Raw genomic sequence first — 17,755 nt, 5'->3', positions numbered from 1 at the left:
GCAGGGAAGGTGGGAAAGAAAACCAATAAATACAGTTATCTATGTAACACTGGAGTTAAAAAATCCTCTGTGATGTGTTTATCTAAAAAAAAAATTAGGGACTATAGGCATAATTTCCATAAGTTTCTAAAATCATATAATTATAAAAGATGGTCTGGGTTGGAAGGAACCTTAAGGACTTTCCAGTTCAACTCCTTGCCACAGGCAGGGACAGCTTCCACTATCCCAGGTTGCTCCAAGCCCCATCCAGCCTGGCCCTGGACACTTCCAGGGACCCAGGGGCAGCCACAGCTGTGCCAGGGCCACAATACTCTCACAGCTTTCTCAAGTCTAACCTAAATCTCTCCTCTTTTAGTGTAAAACCCTTGCCCCTCGTTCTGTCACTATCTGCCCATGTAAAAAATTGCTCTTCCTCGTTTTCACAAGCCCTCCTTCAAGTCTGTCTCAAGACCTGCTCTTGTTGTGTGGTCCACCTGTGGCTTCTGTAGAGCTGGAAGGTGGCTGTAGGTCTACTGGATAGGTCCAAATGAGAGTCCTCTGTGCCCAGTTCCCTGGGGAATCTTTGCTTTTGGTAGGACAGTCCAGCAGGCTGAGGGTTTGGAATGCCTGGACAGACAAGGCAGCAGGAAGGTGAGGAGGCACACCTAAAGATGCAGCCACCCCTTACCTTTGTGCTGCTGCTGATTCACGGCTGCCAGACCTGGAATGCCTCTGGATGAATAAGCTTTATTTGATTTCATTTTATATGAATAAGATTTATAAAACTCAGGGGAAAGCATGTGAGAAATTACAAAGGGAGTTTGACCAAGAAATCTGAATCAAATCAGACAACAGATTGAGTTATTCCTTAGGCACAGAGGGAAACTCTGCATCTGTGGCATCAGTTCTAAAGATAGATGCTGGAGGCCTAATCCTTTGAGGAGCTGCAGAAGCATCATCATAAAATCATGGGATGTTAAGGGCTGGAAGGGACTTTAAAACTCATCCAGCCCCACCCTCTGCTGGGGACATCTTCCACTATTCCACATTGCTCCAAGCTCTGTCCAACCTGGCATTGGACAATTCTAGGGATGGGGCAGCCACAATCTCTCTGGGCAACGTGTGCCAGTATTTTGCCACATTCACAGTAAAAATTTATTTCTAATGTCCAGCCTGAATTCCTCCTCTTTTGGTTCCTCTCCTTCCCCAGCTGCTGAGAAAAAAAAATTAAAAGTAGAAATGTTGAAGTAGAAATGATACTGCAGCACAGAAATTCTTCTGAAATTGAAGAGAAGTCCATCACTTCACTGAAAACTGGTGGCTGTGTAGGGTCAGTGTTTAGAAACACTTTATCTATGTGAAAAAGACTGCAGTAAATTAGTCAAAAAAGGATAAAAGGACCCAATTAAAAAATCATGCAGTGTTTTCTCTGACCGTGGTTAAGCTAATAGGTCTTAAACTGTTCTCATGAAAAGGTCAAGATACAGAAACCCAGCAGGATGTCATCTCCAGGAAAAGCATGGTAAGGAAAATGGCAGAGATGTGTTTCTCCATTAATGACATCTCATGGTCTGCAACCAGCACATCACTCCCCCTCTGTCTTACAAATTTTACTATAGGGACCCACAACAAGCAAACTACTTCCGTCTGCCCAGACAGAGGTGATCCTTACAAGGAGCTGATGGTTTGACAGCAAAGATAAAGGCAAGCACTGTACTTTTGTGTGAGGTAGGACATCAGGGAGAAAGTACCATCAATTTGCATGCTGCATTCAAAATGCCAGATAAAAAAGACACCTCATTTGTATGGACAAGAAAAGAAATAAATGTGTGTGCTAGAGGAGAAGGAAAGAGGAAAGATGGGATGATCCAGCAGAATGGATGGGTTATTTGGGAATGTCTCACCCAGCCCAGGGTGTCTCTGTCTGGCAAACACCCACCCTCCCAAGGATTCAGATTCCCACATGGCAGAGATCTGCAGGGGCCAACGGCACAATCCAGGGACCAGAAAACACTGCAGGAGTCCTGGTGACAAACCAAGGCTCGTGCAGAGGAGAGTGAGCAGAATCTGTGGTGAAACCATACAATAATTTATGTTGGAAAAGATGTCCAATATGATCACATCCACCCATTAACCCAGCACCACAGTGATCATTGTAAAACCATAGCCCACAGACGTGCCACACCCACAAGCCTTTTGAACGCTTCCAGACATGATGATTCCACCACAAGAAAAGCTCCAAAGCACAGCTTTTCCCTCTGCTCTCTTCTTTCGTGACTCAATTCCTGCCAGGAAAAACCGGCAGAAGAACCGTGAGACACCAAACAGAAAAAAAATTTAGAAAATTAATGAAAATGGGTCCCTTGGTGCCTTTCTCCTCTTTGCCAGGGGCTGAGAGGCTCCAGGAGAGGCAGGCTGTGAGCGGCCTGTGATGCCAGGAGCGTTACCCTTTCCATGAACCAGTGTGGGCGCGTCCCCTTCCCGTCCGTCCGGATCCTCATCTTCCTGAGGGGCGCGATGTCAGCGATCTCCATGATGAAACTGTCCTCCTGGCCCCGCTCAAACCTGCAGGGATTGCAACAACAGGGAGGTTTTCCTGCTGATTTACAGCCTCTCCACACTTCTGTCCCGTGCCCCAGCCCTGGCCATGCCAACAGCCTCAAATCAGAAGTTTATGAATGTTCTTTACTGGACTTGAGCTTTCCTGTGTTGCAATCACCAGCTACTCTGCTGTTGGCAAGACACCTCGGTGCAGATTTGACAGAGATTCCTCCTTCCCTGGAAAACACAGCCCACCTGGAGCTGCTCCAGGCAGCCTGTGGCATACATTACTGTTCTGTTTGTAGCAGGAACAATAGCAGCTCACAGTCAGGCTTCTGAACATCGCCTCCCTCCTGGCAGCTGCCCACTTGCCTGTCCTTGGCCAGTTCCAGCTAGAAGGCAAAATAATTTTGCCTCGTCTCATTCCCCCTGAGGCTCAGCACAAAACTTTGTGTTTTGTGGGGAGAGGCAGTCGCTGCAGCTCAGCTGAATGTGGCACTGGGATTGGAGCCCGGCGCCCAAGTTTAGTAAGCACAGGCAAATTGTGTTAGAGTGGAGACAAAGCCAGCCTGATGGAATTGGGGGATTTGGATTTGCAGACTGTCTCTGCCTCTGGTAAGAACCAGGGTGGGCTTGTGTAAGCTTGCGTGAAAGACCTTCCCCAGTGTGTGGCTGCTGTACAGGCACAGGGATGTGCAGGAGCTGCTCATCCATAGCAATCAGCAGGAAGCAGGAGAAGGGAAAAAACAGCTAACATGTGCTTCCCAAAGAAGATTACATTGGCTAGGACTGCACCTTCCCTCCCTCTTGGCATCACTGGTGTTGATGGAAAGCCTTGCTTCAGTGGAAGTGCTGCCTCAGGCTCAATATTGCTCTGTTCTGAACAAGTGTATCTTCCTGTTTGCTCCCTCAGATACCTGGGGACCTGCTGCAGTCTTGGAATTGGAAATCTAATCCTTTCTAAGGAGAATGGCAGCCAAATCCAGGAGGTCTACCAAGCATGTGGTGACCACTCTGCTGCTGAGGATTCTCCTTCATGCAAACTTCTCCTTGTGGGGGAATTTCCTGAGTGTGCTGGGAGGTTTGGGAAGAGCCCTGCAAACTGTGGGCACTGCCACAACAGAAACAATCCATAACGATGATATCTCATTCCTGGCAATGCACACAGCCTCCCATAGCTGTGCAGTGCCAGAATGTGGAGAAAAAAACTCCAATTTTCTTTACCAACCTCTGTTCAGATTACCCCCTGCAGGATGAATGTGATTATACTCACACCATTATCTGAGCATGCATAGCTGCAGATGTTAGTAATAGGGGTTGGCTCGAGCCTCTCAGTTTGCATCCAGGCATTGCTTCCTCTGCACTCCCAGAGGCATTTGGACAGGGCATTTTGGTCCCAGTCCATTTCTAGTTATTAAGGGTTATGTTTGCTCTTTGAAAAACTCCTTTTTCTTCTTATTTGTCTTTCTTGTGGTACCGGATACTGAGGCAGCCTGTCTCACTGTGAGAAATACAATGTACTTTTGTCCCTGGACTGGATTGATTTCCACATCTATTTAACAAAAAGGTGTGACCCTTCCAGTCTGAATTGTCCTGTGATCCTATGATCAGTTTTTATTACAATCACTATTACCTACAAAGCTTCATAGAAATCTCTCACTCTGAGGCTTTCCAGGTTGAGCGGCTCTAAGCTAAAATGTCTGCTAGCAAAATAAAACATTCTTTATCTTCGGCAAATGCCTTGTTTGAAGTTTGTACACTGAACACTGAACACTGATGCCCATCTGCTTCTTCCAAGAGGAAAGTACTAGAGGGAAGTGATTGCCAAAGTGACAAACTGGGTGACCCAGAAGCTCTTTGCTATCCCTAATTTGTATGAAGATGAACATAAACCTGAAAAAAAAATAAAATTGAGAAGAGAAGAAGTAGCCAGACAAGCTGACTGCTGCTATTCCCTTTTCAGGACACTGAACCATTTATCTACAGGATTTCATTAAGCTTTCCTACCCATGCCTGCCCTTATAAATATTTCCATTGCCCAGGGGTCTTGGCAATAAGTGTAATGTAGCAAAAATTGCCTTAAATCTGTGGCAGGTTAGACAGACGGCTCTTGGTAATACACTAAGCTGCTGTGAGTGAATTGGCACTGGATGGCCCCAATAAAGATGAAGAGCCTTTTACCATTGGGTTGCAGCAGCTCTCCCCCATCCCCTGCTCTGCTGGTGCAAGGGCTGGAGAGATTTCCATGTGGAAAGGAGCCAGGAGAGCCTGTGCTGTTAACAGCTGGATGAAGACTGGTGGCAGTGGTGTGGAAGCGGCAGGATGTGAATTTGGGGACACGAATGTCCTCTGCAGAGGGTGCTAATGAGATGACAAGAGCTCTGTACAGTTGGAGGTGTGATGCAGAGATGTGCCAGCAGAATAGCACAGCATCCTGGGGATATTAACATAGTAAGAGTTGTGCCTTACGCTTCCTTTTCTTTACACAGCCCCAGTGATTTTTCAACACCTTTCACAGCTCCTCTACTGTCAGATGATAACCCAAGCAATTAAAAACACAGAGCCTTTTCTATTCTCCTGCATTGCATTTTCATACTCTTATATCAGAGATTGTCCATCCCACCCGTGTAGACAGATGGGATGTGTTTTTAGAGGCCACAAAGTTTAGGGGTATGGCTTGCCCCAGAAGCAGCAAATCTACAGCTATGCTCCTGAGGGGCTGGAGATGTCTTGATCCCCTTTTGAGATTTTTGCTTGACACACCCAGATGAGAAATCTGCTTTGCTGGAGTAATTTCTGACTCCAAACATCAGTGGTCCATTTTCCTGCCTACCAAGGCTGAGTGTGAGGATTAAAGTAGAATGAGTGGAAGACAGGCCAGTTTGGGCTTGCCCAGGGTAAGAGGGGTGCCACTGAAGGCCACACTTGCTGGTAAGCCAGGGGCATTGCCCCACATGTTGGATGTTCCTCAGGGGTGGGGAGCAGCAAGCCCCAAGAGCTGTGGTTTCCTGCATGACTCAGCTGTGTTTCTCACAGATATTTTAGTCAACAGCACCCCTGCTGCATTTTTTACCACAACAGACAAGGCTCGTGCTTGTCACTAACTAGACACATGAAGCTCTCAATCTTAGCTATGTTTGTCCAGACACCCACTCTGCTATAACAGCTTCAAGTGAAACATTCCCTGAGCAAACACCTCTGTGCAAGGTGCACCTTATCCTTTCAGTTATCCAGAATTCCCTCAGCAAGCTGAGCTCAAACGATGTGGCCAAAAGCTCCCACCCTTCGATGCTCTGTAGATGCCTTACTGAATAAGATCACAGCTAATAAATTAATAAAATTTAAGCATGATGCCACTGAAAGACGGTTCATTCTTGAGCATGCCAAAGCTTTCTGTACTAGGGAAGGTGCTAGGAGGGAACAAATAAGCATTGGGAAGTGGATGAGTGGTGGCATGTGTGGGTTTTTTTGGCTTATGGAAGTGCTGGCATCAGGCTAGGGTTATAGTGTTTGTTAGCTGTTTTTGCTGAAGAAAACATGAGGTTCGTCTTTTTTAGTAAAATCAGGGCATTCGTAGCAGCGTTCTCTGCCACCATCCATCCATTTCCCAGTGCAATCCTGGGCAGTGTTCACAGTTCTTCTTGGGGACAATACAGGACTTCATACTTTTGTTCAAGATGCTTATCTCTAAAGCCACTGAGGAACAGGTTAAACAAAACTTGCACAAATAACAAAGGGTGTTTTCCCTGGCTATACAGTGCTCTCTTTTCCTTTGCTTTGCTAAAAATCTGACAGAAATACTTACAAGGGGCCCGAGTCTGAATCTATAATGTCAGTGGGAGTAAATGTTTGTGTTTCAGTGGGAGCAGGATCAAAGCTCCGAGTGCTTCTTGACTCGACACTAAAATCTGCCATCACTCCACTTCTAACCAACAAAAATGACAGCTACTGTACCTGTCCCCATTTTTTTCCAGCAGCAGCTCCTCAGTGTTCCCATTGGATCCAAAGACAGTCATGAAAATATTGGCATCAGTGCCGCCGCCTTCGATGTCGCCGGTCACAACCGTGACTTCGTAGAGGATCTGGGGAGGGTTGGAAACAATCAGAAATTTAAACAGCTGTCCTTAACCCAAGCCAAACTAGGCTGATGCCTCAGGTTTTACTTTTTTTATATTTTTCAGATTCTGTGCTGCTTTAGAGTGTGGGTCTGAGCTTCATATTAGGGGATGGTGAGATCTGTTCACAGAGCAGAGAGACAAAACAATTCCTTCTCTAGCTGGGCACCTAGGACAAATGATCCAAATTTCAGGCCCAAGAGCATAAACAACATGGACTGAAGAGATAAAAACAAGAAGGATGGGACTTCATAACCTAAAGGTGTAATTGGACAATTAATTCCAATGTGCAAATAGAGCAGAACTTACAAAAGTGAGAGACCTCATGGCTGGTCGTGCATTTTGTGACCATTTTGGTTCATCTTGGGTGTAGCTCTTGTACTCCCCAAAGTGTATCCATTGAGGCCTCCTAATAAATCCCTACTTTATTCTGTAGCTCTGTCTAGTTTCTGTTCTAGGTCAGCCTTCACAAGGCAGCAGGCTTTCCTGGGTATCTGCTTCATTGACAGAAAAGGTTCCAACACACCTTCTTGTTTCTTCTCCACACCATTGTTTTCAGAGGCAAAGTTAGGCATCAAAACTTACTACAGGACTTTCCATCTATGACCTTTTCTACAGATTTTCTCAGTCTCGAAAGAGACACATTTATTGTGACAACATCTGAATTTCAGAATCACTGGATGGATTGTGTTGAAAGGGACATTTAAAGCTCATCCTGTTCTACCCTCTGCCATGGGCAGGGACACCTCCCACTATCCCAGGTTGATCCAAGCTCTGCCCAGCCTGGGCTGGGACAATTTCAGGGATCCAGAGGCAGCCACAGCTCCTCTGGGCACCCTGGGCCAGGGCCTCATCGCCCTCAGTGTAAAGAAATTCTTCCTTTTATCTAATCCAAGTCAACCTTCCCTCAGTTTAAACCTGTTATCCCTTGTCCTGTTGCAACACCAGTGATGAAGATCTCTTAAGCTGCTTCTTCAGAGGAGTCACAACTATCACATCAACAGCTGGGTTTCCAACCCTCTGCTACCAAGTGTCTCTGCCTGGTCACCTCCAGCACTCCAGCTCTGTACTGCACCAATTTCTTGCTAATTTTAAAAAAAGGGTTTCCCAGGAAAACAATTGTTCCCTTTTCTTGGCTGTTTCCTCCAAAATGTCGGTGTTTATCTGGGCAATGTTTATTCCAATATCACTAATAGTTTGGAGGTTTATACATCAGAACACTCTTTGTGGTATAAAGATTCAGCTGTCCTGCTCTCCAAGGGGACATCCACTGCTGCATCAGCTGCAGAGTCCTCCCAGAACTTGCCTGCACTGAAGGCATGCCAGTTTGGGAAAAGATGTTTTCTACAGTTTTCACCTTACTAGCCTAATTTTGTTCTATTCTCCTGATGTGGGGACAATAAGACTCTGAATAAACATGTCAAAAATGTGTAAATCCCAATGGTCATCAGGGGTTTTAAGACTTCTAGACCACTTAGATGCTTCCAAGATCATAGCTATGGTACCACGACTTCTTTAAGACGTGGAGGAATATCAAGAAACAGCTCACAGAAACATATTTTAAATAGTGCCCTGCTAGCCTAGTTTTATTGGCCTGAACTTTGGCTGCCACATAAATAAACAGTGAAAAGGAATAATAGGATATAAAAAATATTTTTCACATTTGTTTGAACGTGAGTAACCTGTTGATCACATATTCATCCACACGTATTTTAAATCTTAGCAATGCATCCTATTTTTTTACATGAAGGAGAAAAACTCTTTTACCACTGTATTGAAGGCTTCTAATGGCTGTGGTGGACATTGAGTAATTTCTCCAACTATGGGAAAACAAATACTCAATTTAAAGCAGAAAGAGGGAATATCAAGCCAAGAAGAAAATTAAGTTGAAATGAGTACGCAGGGCTGTACAAAAGCCAAGCAGACAAAAAAATTAGAAAAGTATTAATCTTCCCAATGATGCTAAACATATCAGTTGTCTTTGAACTCGAAAATGCCTGTAAGACTCAGTTTTTAACTACAGCTATTAACGAGGGAATAGTCCCAAATTCCCTCAACTAGGAGACTGATCAGAAAGTCAAATGCTCACTTCTGTTTTCATGTCCCAAGCATCTGCCCAGATTTCCTTCAAGTCTCCCATCAAGTTTCTGGCCCAACATCACAGGGAAAAAAAATTGTTGCTAGATATGTCTATTTTTGGCGTGTTTATGAAAATAAATATTCAGGATTGTGCTGTTAAAGGAAGACTGGACATAAGTCTTCATTAAGATCCACTTCAATCTATGGGCAAGCCATCAGCTCACCAATAGGGGCCTGGAAACCTCATCCAGGAGGTTAAACAACAGATGGGGCATTTTTTATGAGATTGGTTTTAACCTTGGTATTAAGTCTGAGGAAGGTTTTAATACCCTCTTAGGTCAATTCCACTACTGAAATCTGCATTGATTTGGTGAATCCTTCACAAATGCTGAAAAAGTTATCAATTTTTTGCATGTCTGGGGTACAAGAAAGATTTCAGGAGAATATCTTTAGCTTGGGGATCAAGAGCAGCATAAAGAAAAAATAATGTACTATGAAAGTGTAACCTGATTGTAAATAGAAGCACATCTGTAGAGATTTTAAATTGCCACACAGGTATTTAAACACAGTGTTATTGTCACATTCATCCAGACTGTTTTTGTGCTACAAATCTTACATCCAAAATCAGCATAGCTCAGCTTTCCAATTTGTACTTGTTTGAAATACAGCAGCAGATATTACTTCAAAATTCATATATTTGAATGAAAAAAAGATAGAGTTTTATTCATCACTGATTCAACTTTCATTAGTTATTCTCACAAAAAATCAGGCTTACAAATGTTTTCACGTTTCAATAACTTCCAGTAATTATTTATTTCCCTATCTCCTGTTAGAAAATTTGGTATGTAGTCACATCATGGAGGGATGAAAACATTAGGATATTTGCCCTGCTCTAATCTGATGAGTTACAAGTAATCCTTCACCTTGCAGATGCTCCCACTCCAGGGGTACCAGGTGACCCAGTGGGTGACAAGATGAGGACAGGCTGCTGAGCTGTGCCCACCTGCTCTGCCCTCCCACTCTGCCATGGCTGCATCCAGCCAGCCTCACTGAACACGGCCCTAAACAGTCGTGGTCCTAAACCAAACCTAAAGATTTTGCTAATAAGATAACATAGGAAGGGGAAGGGGAAAGGGAAGGGGGAGGGGGAGGGGGAGGGGGAGGGGGAGGGGGAGGGGGAGGGGGAGGGGGAGGGGGAGGGGGAGGGGAAGGGAAGGGAAGGGAAGGGAAGGGAAGGGAAGGGAAGGGAAGGGAAGGGAAGGGAAGGGAAGGGAAGGGAAGGGAAGGGAAGGGAAGGGAAGGGAAGGGAAGGGAAGGGAAGGGAAGGGAAGGGAAGGGAAGGGAAGGGAAGGGAAGGGAAGGGAAGGGAAGGGAAGGGAAGGGAAGGGAAGGGAAGGGAAGGGAAGGGAAGGGAAGGGAAGGGAAGGGAAGGGAAGGGAAGGGGAAGGGGAAGGGAAGGGAAGGGAAGGGAAGGGAAGGGAAGGGAAGGGAAGGGAAGGGAAGGGAAGGGAAGGGAAGGGAAGGGAAGGGAAGGGAAGGGAAGGGAAGGGAAGGGAAGGGAAGGGAAGGGAAGGGAAGGGAAGGGAAGGGAAGGGAAGGGAAGGGAAGGGAAGGGAAGGGAAGGGAAGGGAAGGGAAGGGAAGGGAAGGGAAGGGAAGGGAAGGGAAGGGAAGGGAAGGGAAGGGAAGGGAAGGGAAGGGAAGGGAAGGGAAGGGAAGGGAAGGGAAGGGAAGGGAAGGGAAGGGAAGGGGAAGGGGAAGGGGAAGGCTCAAGCCACTTACAAAAGTCAAGGCATGAGAGCTGCTGGCACATGAGCTATGCCAGCAGAGCTCCCTGCAGCAGCCAAAGGCACAGAGGGAGCCTGGTGCCTACCTTGATGCCAATGTTAACACATTCTGCATCCAGGATGTTGAGGATCCGTGAGGTGAGCCCGTCCCCTTTGTCTCTGGCCAGCCAGCACTTGCAGACAAAGTTGTACATGACGCCTTTGGTGGGCACGACGATGGTGAGCTCTTCCATCATCCAGCAGCTCTCGGGGGTAGCACCATCATGCCCCACCTGTGAGGGACAGAGAGAAAACTCCTCCTGGGAAAGGGGATTTCTCTGGGACGGGGTGATTCACCTGGCAAGGAGAGACTCAGAGGCTGTGCACACCATCACAGCAAACCATTCCTCATGGGAATGGAGGGAAATGGTGCCATTGCCATGGACAAGGAGCTCAGGCCATCAGCTGCTGTGCATGAGGGAAGGCCAGTCTCAGAAAAGAGGCAAGGAAGACTGGACTGACCTACATGAAACACGTCCAGCCTCTTGTCACTCTGCTCCTGCACCATAGACCTCTATATGCTCATTTTCACTTGGCAGCAGACACACTTCTCCACCTTTACAAACCTTTCCACTTCTGTCACTACACTTGGAAGTGATTATTCAAAGCTTTATAGACAAGAGGAAAGACGTTCAGCAAACACCCACGTGTATTATTACAAGCACTTCCCTCACAAATCCACATAACAGTGAACTGAATGTATGAGGTTCTTTCTCTGCTTCCCATCCCCTTGGTCTGCAAAAGCTCTGTCTTTGTACAGGAGACAGCAGATGGAGCTTACATCTGTAGCTGGTTGATTTTCAAGGACCACCTCCTCCAGCCTCAAGAATGATCTGTCCTGGAGACCAGGAAGGCACATAAGGGTGGCCACAAGCCTGCATGGATTAGCAATGAGCTCCTGAAAAAATTTAAGTGGAAAGAGGAAGAACACTAGAGGTGGCAGCAGGGCCAGAGATCCTGCAGAAATACAGAGACAGTGCAGGAATGAGTTAGTTATGAAATCCAGAGCCCACCTGGAACTAAATCTGCCAAAAACCAGGGTTCCTGCAGGTATATCAGCAACAAAACAATGTTGACAGTGTAAATCCCTCCAAGAACCTACATGTGTCTCTCTTAAAGAAGGTAGGGAATTCAACCTGGGGCAGACTTGGAAGCAAAATTATGTATCCAAGTTAATGTATCAACCTTGGTCAGTCATTCCAATGAGCTATCTGTCCATAAAAGACCTAACCGCACTTAATTATTTTCAGAGAAAATGTTGTTTCTGTCGTTTCCAGGAAAATGAGGTCCTTAATCCAAATACCTCACTGGTTTTTGTTTTTAAATTATTAGGATATTTAGGGAGGCTCAGAAAGCAATTTTTAATAACAGATTCATCTAGGGTGATATATCTGTGGTATCTATTTTTTTCCCAAAACCAAGTGATCTTTTCTGTCTGACGGTCTCAGCCATCACTGCTATTAGGAGTATTATTGCTGTACTAATGTCTGTGCAGCTGCAGAAAATTAGAGCTAACCACTAGGGAAATTCAACTCTACAATGGATGCATTAATCCTCAGATTCTTGGGGTGTGAGGTGAATGGGAATATAACATTTGCCTTCCCATTCCCTCCCTGCCAGCTTGGCTGAGCCCAAAGTCAGTGTCTTAGTGCAGCTCTGCTGCAGGATGGCATGGATGTGGCAGTGGGGAAAGAGGGCCATGGTTCTGCAGTGACAAAGTGGCTGGAGGGAAAATCCTAATGAGCCTCATAAAATTAGCTGGTCTTTTGGGTTCATTGCACACCCCTACTTGCTCACATTATAGAATCATAAAGGACTTGAAAGCCCATCTCATTCCAACCCTGCTGCCATGGGCAGGGACACCTTCCACTATCCAGGCTGCTCCAAGCCCCATCCAGCCTGGCCTTGGACACTTCCATGATGGGATATCCATCTTTGCACAGCTTCCCTGTGCAAAGTTTCTTTCCAAGACCTTGCTAGCTGCCACATCTTCACAGCAAACTTTAACTTCTTTGGTATCAGTGACAGCCAGAAGGAAACAACCTGCGCATCCAGCTGCCTTGGAGAACCTGTGCACTAACAGCTTTCCAAAGACCTCAAGAACAATGTAAATTTTGTGACAAAATTTAATCAAATTCCATCTGTGTCAGCCAAGACTTCCCTGTGGCTGGACTTCAGGAGCAGAGCACCAGGATTTGGGTTTCAATTCCAGGCAGATCTTCAGACAGACCATGCCAATGGAATAATGCCAAGCCATGGCCACACCAGCAGCATAGCCTGCATGTGCATACCAATATCACAGCAAGTGGTTTGGGCTGAGATGTTTGAGCTAAATTAGAGTGACAGTTTCAAAGGCAGGTGGATCCTTACTTGGGCTGTTTGAAAACCTTTACACCTTGCTCCTCCTGTCCTTCTGTGGGAGGAGGGACTGCACTTCACTGAGACTGAGATTCACAATTTATACTGAGCAGCTCAGGATCACATAGAAACTGAGCACAGTGGCAGAGGGAAAATCTGAGAGAATATTTGTGGAAAGAATGTTCAGGGAATACTAGAGAGACCTGAGGGTCAGGTCCCTAGTCCCTGAGGGACTGGACTTGCATTTGCAACATTTCAGTGTCCTTGATCTTCCTCTGTGCTTATGGTGGGGAGAGGCTTTGAACCAGAAGACATTTGTGAAAACAAACCAATGCAGGACTCTCCTAGACATACCTGTGTCTCTCTGCAGCAGCAACAGTCTAGGAACAGAGATACTTTCATTCATGTAGAGAAGAAATACTCAAAATTACTTTGAAAACACAGTATAAAGTGTCTACACCGAATAACTTGTGTTATTTGTTTTCATGTCAGAGTGTCTATTAAAGTCCACCAGTAGTAAATATTATATCTGTGGGCTTACAAGACAGGAATAAATGTGGCCCTTTCAAATTACTTCATGTTCCACTGTTTCTGCTCTCAGTGGAGTGCATTTGTAGCAGGTGCATAATACCAAACCGGGAGTAGAATCACACTGCAAATCTCACCGCCCTGCTAAATGTACAGTCTGCTGCCTGGGTTGTACAGAGGGCTCCTGGAAACTTAATCCTCATACTGTGCTGTTTTCACATGGTAACTCACACTCAGAACTTTTCACCTTCCACACAAACAGACAAATGCCAAACCCAAGAACGAACTGTTCCTCACTTTTCCCCAAGTAGATAACTAGCAATTTTCTGCAATGTCCCCGAACACTGCAATTTTCTAGAAGGAAAACGCGGGCTGGTGCCATGGCAACCACGGCAGACTAGCACATCAATGTCATCCCTGGGACACGGGTCCAAAAGAGGGGACCTTCCAAGCTGAGGGCACTGCGTGAGGGAAGGCAGAAGGCCAGGAGCAGGTGGCTCCTTCAGCTGCGAGCTGGGGAGTCACAAACCAGAAGGGAACAGGGAGCCAGGGGTGAGGCAGCAGGCTGGTGAGATCACTCAGTACAGGGGTGAAAGAGTGCAGAGAACATCACCAGCCTGAAAGATATATGTTATTTCTTTTCCTAGCTCTCTACGTTTTATTTCCAACCTTTTATCTTCTTTCCCATTTGTATTCCTTTTCAAATTAATTTTTGCCTTGCTTCTGCCTATTTCAAAGTGTCTTCTCCTACTTCTTTTTTCTACTCATTCCCTACCCTAGTCACTGTATCTTTTCCAGCATCCTTTTATATTTCTTTCTGCAGGTTGTTCTTCCTGTCTCTCTGACCCTGAGGGTGACACTGTTATTTTCCTCCCTCTCTGTCCCACTCCATGGCTGTTTCCCTGTGTGCACAATGTGGAAGAGAAGGATTGATGCACTTGCTTCACTATAAAAAGTTTGACCTCGAGATGGGCCAGACAGAAAGTGCCACTGATACACATAATAACTGGGAGTGCATTAAGAAAATGGCTTGATAATAAACTCAAATCTGGTACAGAGATTTCTCAAGATGTCAGAATTCATTGCTTGAGTGAAAGTCAGTGTGAGTGATAGTCCCTCAGCTGCAACAGCAGGACATACTGATGCAAAGATTTTCTTATTAGTTAGGATTTCTCTTTCTTTCTTGTCTCTTTCTCATTATACAGGCACACACATCAACAGATAGGATTACTTCTGCAAAGGGATGTGGTAAAACCAAAATTAAATAGGCTCCCAGAGTCCTCAGATGCTGTGGGTTTCAGTACTTGAGGGGCTGGAGCAAGCTTTAAGGAGGTGGAACTGCCATATGAAACAAGAATGATGTACACAAACGCTCTGGAATATTCATGCCAAGTTTAAGCCCGGTGATGGAAAGTCTATGCAAATTGTGTCTCCCTGAGCCATAACAGAAAAAATGGTTCCTGTACCGAAATCTGTTTGAGCACATTACTTACAAATTATGATTAATTTTCTTCTCTAAGTCTGTGTCCTCCAAGCTGTGAAAACAATTTTCCTGTTTATCTGGGAAATTATACAAGATGTGTTTCTCACAATTTATGAAACCCTATTGGAAGTAGTGAAAAAAATCAACTAGGAAAAAAGACCAATGAAGAACTGCATCCTGGGAAGCTTCACTGCATCTGGCAATAGCAGAGATTGAGTAAGAAAAAGCAGTGCCAGGGATGGGGCAAAACTGGGATGTGTTATAACTTCTTTACAATTCACAATTCTCTTCCGCTTCATGAGGATCCTGGTTTTATGCAAAGTAAAGCATACTTATTTACAGGTTCAGAGGCATGCAAAATCTCATCAGCAAAGTCTTGTTTACATTCCTTTTAGATCCAAGAGCCTTTCCTCCACTGCTAAGAATAACAGAACCACGTGCTTTATTTGGCCACGTATTTCATACACCTCCGGCGCTCGCGCTGCGTTCACAACATACCTCCACTTTTTTGATCTCCCCAACGTCTCGGCCCCAAACTGAAAATTTCTCCACAGAGCCATCTGCAAATTCGTCCTTTCCTTCTGGGAGATCCAGCCACAGCCTCTCAGTCTGCACCTTCTGCGGGCCCATGATGATGATGAACACGCGGCTGTCGGTGCTGGAGTCGTACTCCGTGCCCGTCGTGACGGTGATGTGGTACGGGATCACTGCCACACGGAGAGAGGTTTGCTCATCACAAAACCCACACACATACGCACTTCTATGAGACTTGAGAAAACCCATCCCATCAGAGGGAGCAGCTGTGCGTGCCAAATAGGTTCACATCCCATTGAATTCATTTGGAGAAGTGATAACATCATGCTTTGTTGGGCCACAAGTGCGCTTTGGAGACCACTTTCCCACGGCGCGCTTGGGACTGAATTCTGCAAGGGTTAATTTCCCCAGACAACCCTACTGGCTTCAAGGAGGCTGTAAGTCCAGATTTCTCCCTAACGCATGACAGAACAGCAGAAGGCCTGAATCCTTATTGACACCAAGAGACCTTCCTGAAGATGAGTCTGAGCACCTAAATCTTAAACAGGCTATTAGGCCAAAGTGATCTTACACTCCCCATTCAATAAAGACAAATAAATCTGTGCTGACTCCAAGGTAAGCCATCACTGACTGAATGTCCCAGAACAACCACAAATGCTCTCCTTTGTGCCTCATTCAAGGATTGCTGTGATCTATGGGGCAGCTCAGGGTTCCAGCATCCCTGTACAAACCCAGACAGAAGAGAACAATTCATTGTATTAAAGGTAAGTAGCTCAATATTTCTGTGTGTTGCATAATCATTTTGGTTGGGGGAAAAACCTTCAGGGCAAGGCTTGGTAAAAGAGGAGGTGGTTTTTCTGTGGTTTTCAGAAATTTCAGTTCAGCTGTCAAAAGGGAGGAAGTGCCAGACTGCTTTTCAAGGGCTTTCCAAAAGCTCATTTGGGTAAGCCGAGCAGGCGGTGCAGAATTGGTCGCTGAATACTCGTTTGATTTCTCAGAACATTTGTGCAGGGATGTTCAAACAGTTCTGACAAGACTCAGAGCTCTCAAACTTGCTTCGTCACAGACTCGAAGCAGCCTGGCTTCATCATCACTCTTGTGATTAAAAATAAAAAAGTTTGTAAGTTGACGAAAAAAAATTTGGCTGGTTTTCAAATTACCCAAAAATGACATCTAATTTCGCTTTATGATGACTAGCAACATTTCTGAGGTGGGTTTTGTACTAGAAAATATGTACTATTCACATCACACTCAGAATACTTTTGCAGCATCAGAGAAGGCATAAATTCATGCGGAACAAATCTGTCCTTACCTCTGGACAAAGCAGAACCCAAAAAGATTAGTTCAGCCCCAATTTGAGGATTTTATGTACCAACATAAAATGAGATGATGATTAGGCAAGATTTATCCTCCCATTTATGGTATAATTTACATTCTAGTGGGTATATCACCAAAATGATGCATTTAGCAGGAAAGGGGTTTAGTTGTAGTCAAGGTAGATTTTATAAGAATATATTAAGGGGTCATGTTTAGGACATCTCCAGACTTTAAAATAAAGTATATTTTGAATAGGGACATTTTCTTCCATATGGGTTTTGTCCTGTTCTGCTGTGACAGACTAGGTTCAGAGAACTACCAGCATTTCTAGGTGATCCTTAACCCAAGGTACTTGAAACACCTATAAAAAAGAAATGAGAACTTTGAGTAGCTATAATTTCCCACTTTAAATAATGGACAGAGAGATCCAGAGTAGCTTCCTATCAGAGGGCAGGAAACATCCTTTGCTGTTCTTTCCTCTGAAAACTGGAAAAATGGATCCCTAAGTTAGTTTATCTTCCTTCCCTTTTCTCTCCCCCTTTATTTGGGACTCATATTACCCCTTTTTCAAACACAGGAGAAAGCAAAACCTGCGGGAAAGGCCACAGCAGGACACCCCAGGTCCTCCAGCCCATCTCCCCTTGTCCTTGAGTGCCAGCTCAGGGCTCAGGCTGCTTGAGGCCATGTGTTCCCCTCTCAGGAGTGTGGGTTTCCTTAGGGATCGATCCATGCCATCTCCAGCATGGGAGAAGGTTCCCAGTTCAGATTCCAGACACATCCTAGCCAAGAGGACTCTTCCCTGAGCTCCATCCTCACATCCTGCACCTCCTGCCCCTCGGAGGCATTTGCCAGTTTGATCTCAGCACAGTCAGGACTGGGCTGAGTGACAAAAGTCCCTCCCTTTCCCAGCCAACTCCCAGTTCCTGAGTGAACCAGCTGAGCTGGCTTCTTATCCCACTGGGAAGATGGTTGCCTGGCTCACCCAGTCCATCTTAT

The 17,755-nt window shown here is 45.4% G+C and overlaps 1 protein-coding gene across 1 annotated transcript in view; it reads right to left on the bottom strand.

The window, feature by feature from the left end:
* LOXHD1 (lipoxygenase homology PLAT domains 1) overlaps positions 1-17,755 on the bottom strand; it is a 79,708-nt gene that overhangs the window by 29,991 nt on the left and 31,962 nt on the right. The window contains exons 15-18 of the mRNA XM_005490126.4: positions 15,407-15,615; positions 10,587-10,772; positions 6,475-6,602; positions 2,427-2,544 (exon numbers count right to left, since the gene is read on the bottom strand). Of these exons, the coding sequence (XP_005490183.3) occupies positions 2,427-2,544; positions 6,475-6,602; positions 10,587-10,772; positions 15,407-15,615 (641 nt within the window). The remainder of the gene's footprint in view (positions 1-2,426; positions 2,545-6,474; positions 6,603-10,586; positions 10,773-15,406; positions 15,616-17,755) is intronic.

This window comes from Zonotrichia albicollis, chromosome Z, assembly GCF_047830755.1.
Source record: "Zonotrichia albicollis isolate bZonAlb1 chromosome Z, bZonAlb1.hap1, whole genome shotgun sequence".
Taxonomy (NCBI): Eukaryota; Metazoa; Chordata; class Aves; order Passeriformes; family Passerellidae; genus Zonotrichia; species Zonotrichia albicollis.
This window is presented reverse-complemented; position numbering and strand designations above follow the sequence as displayed.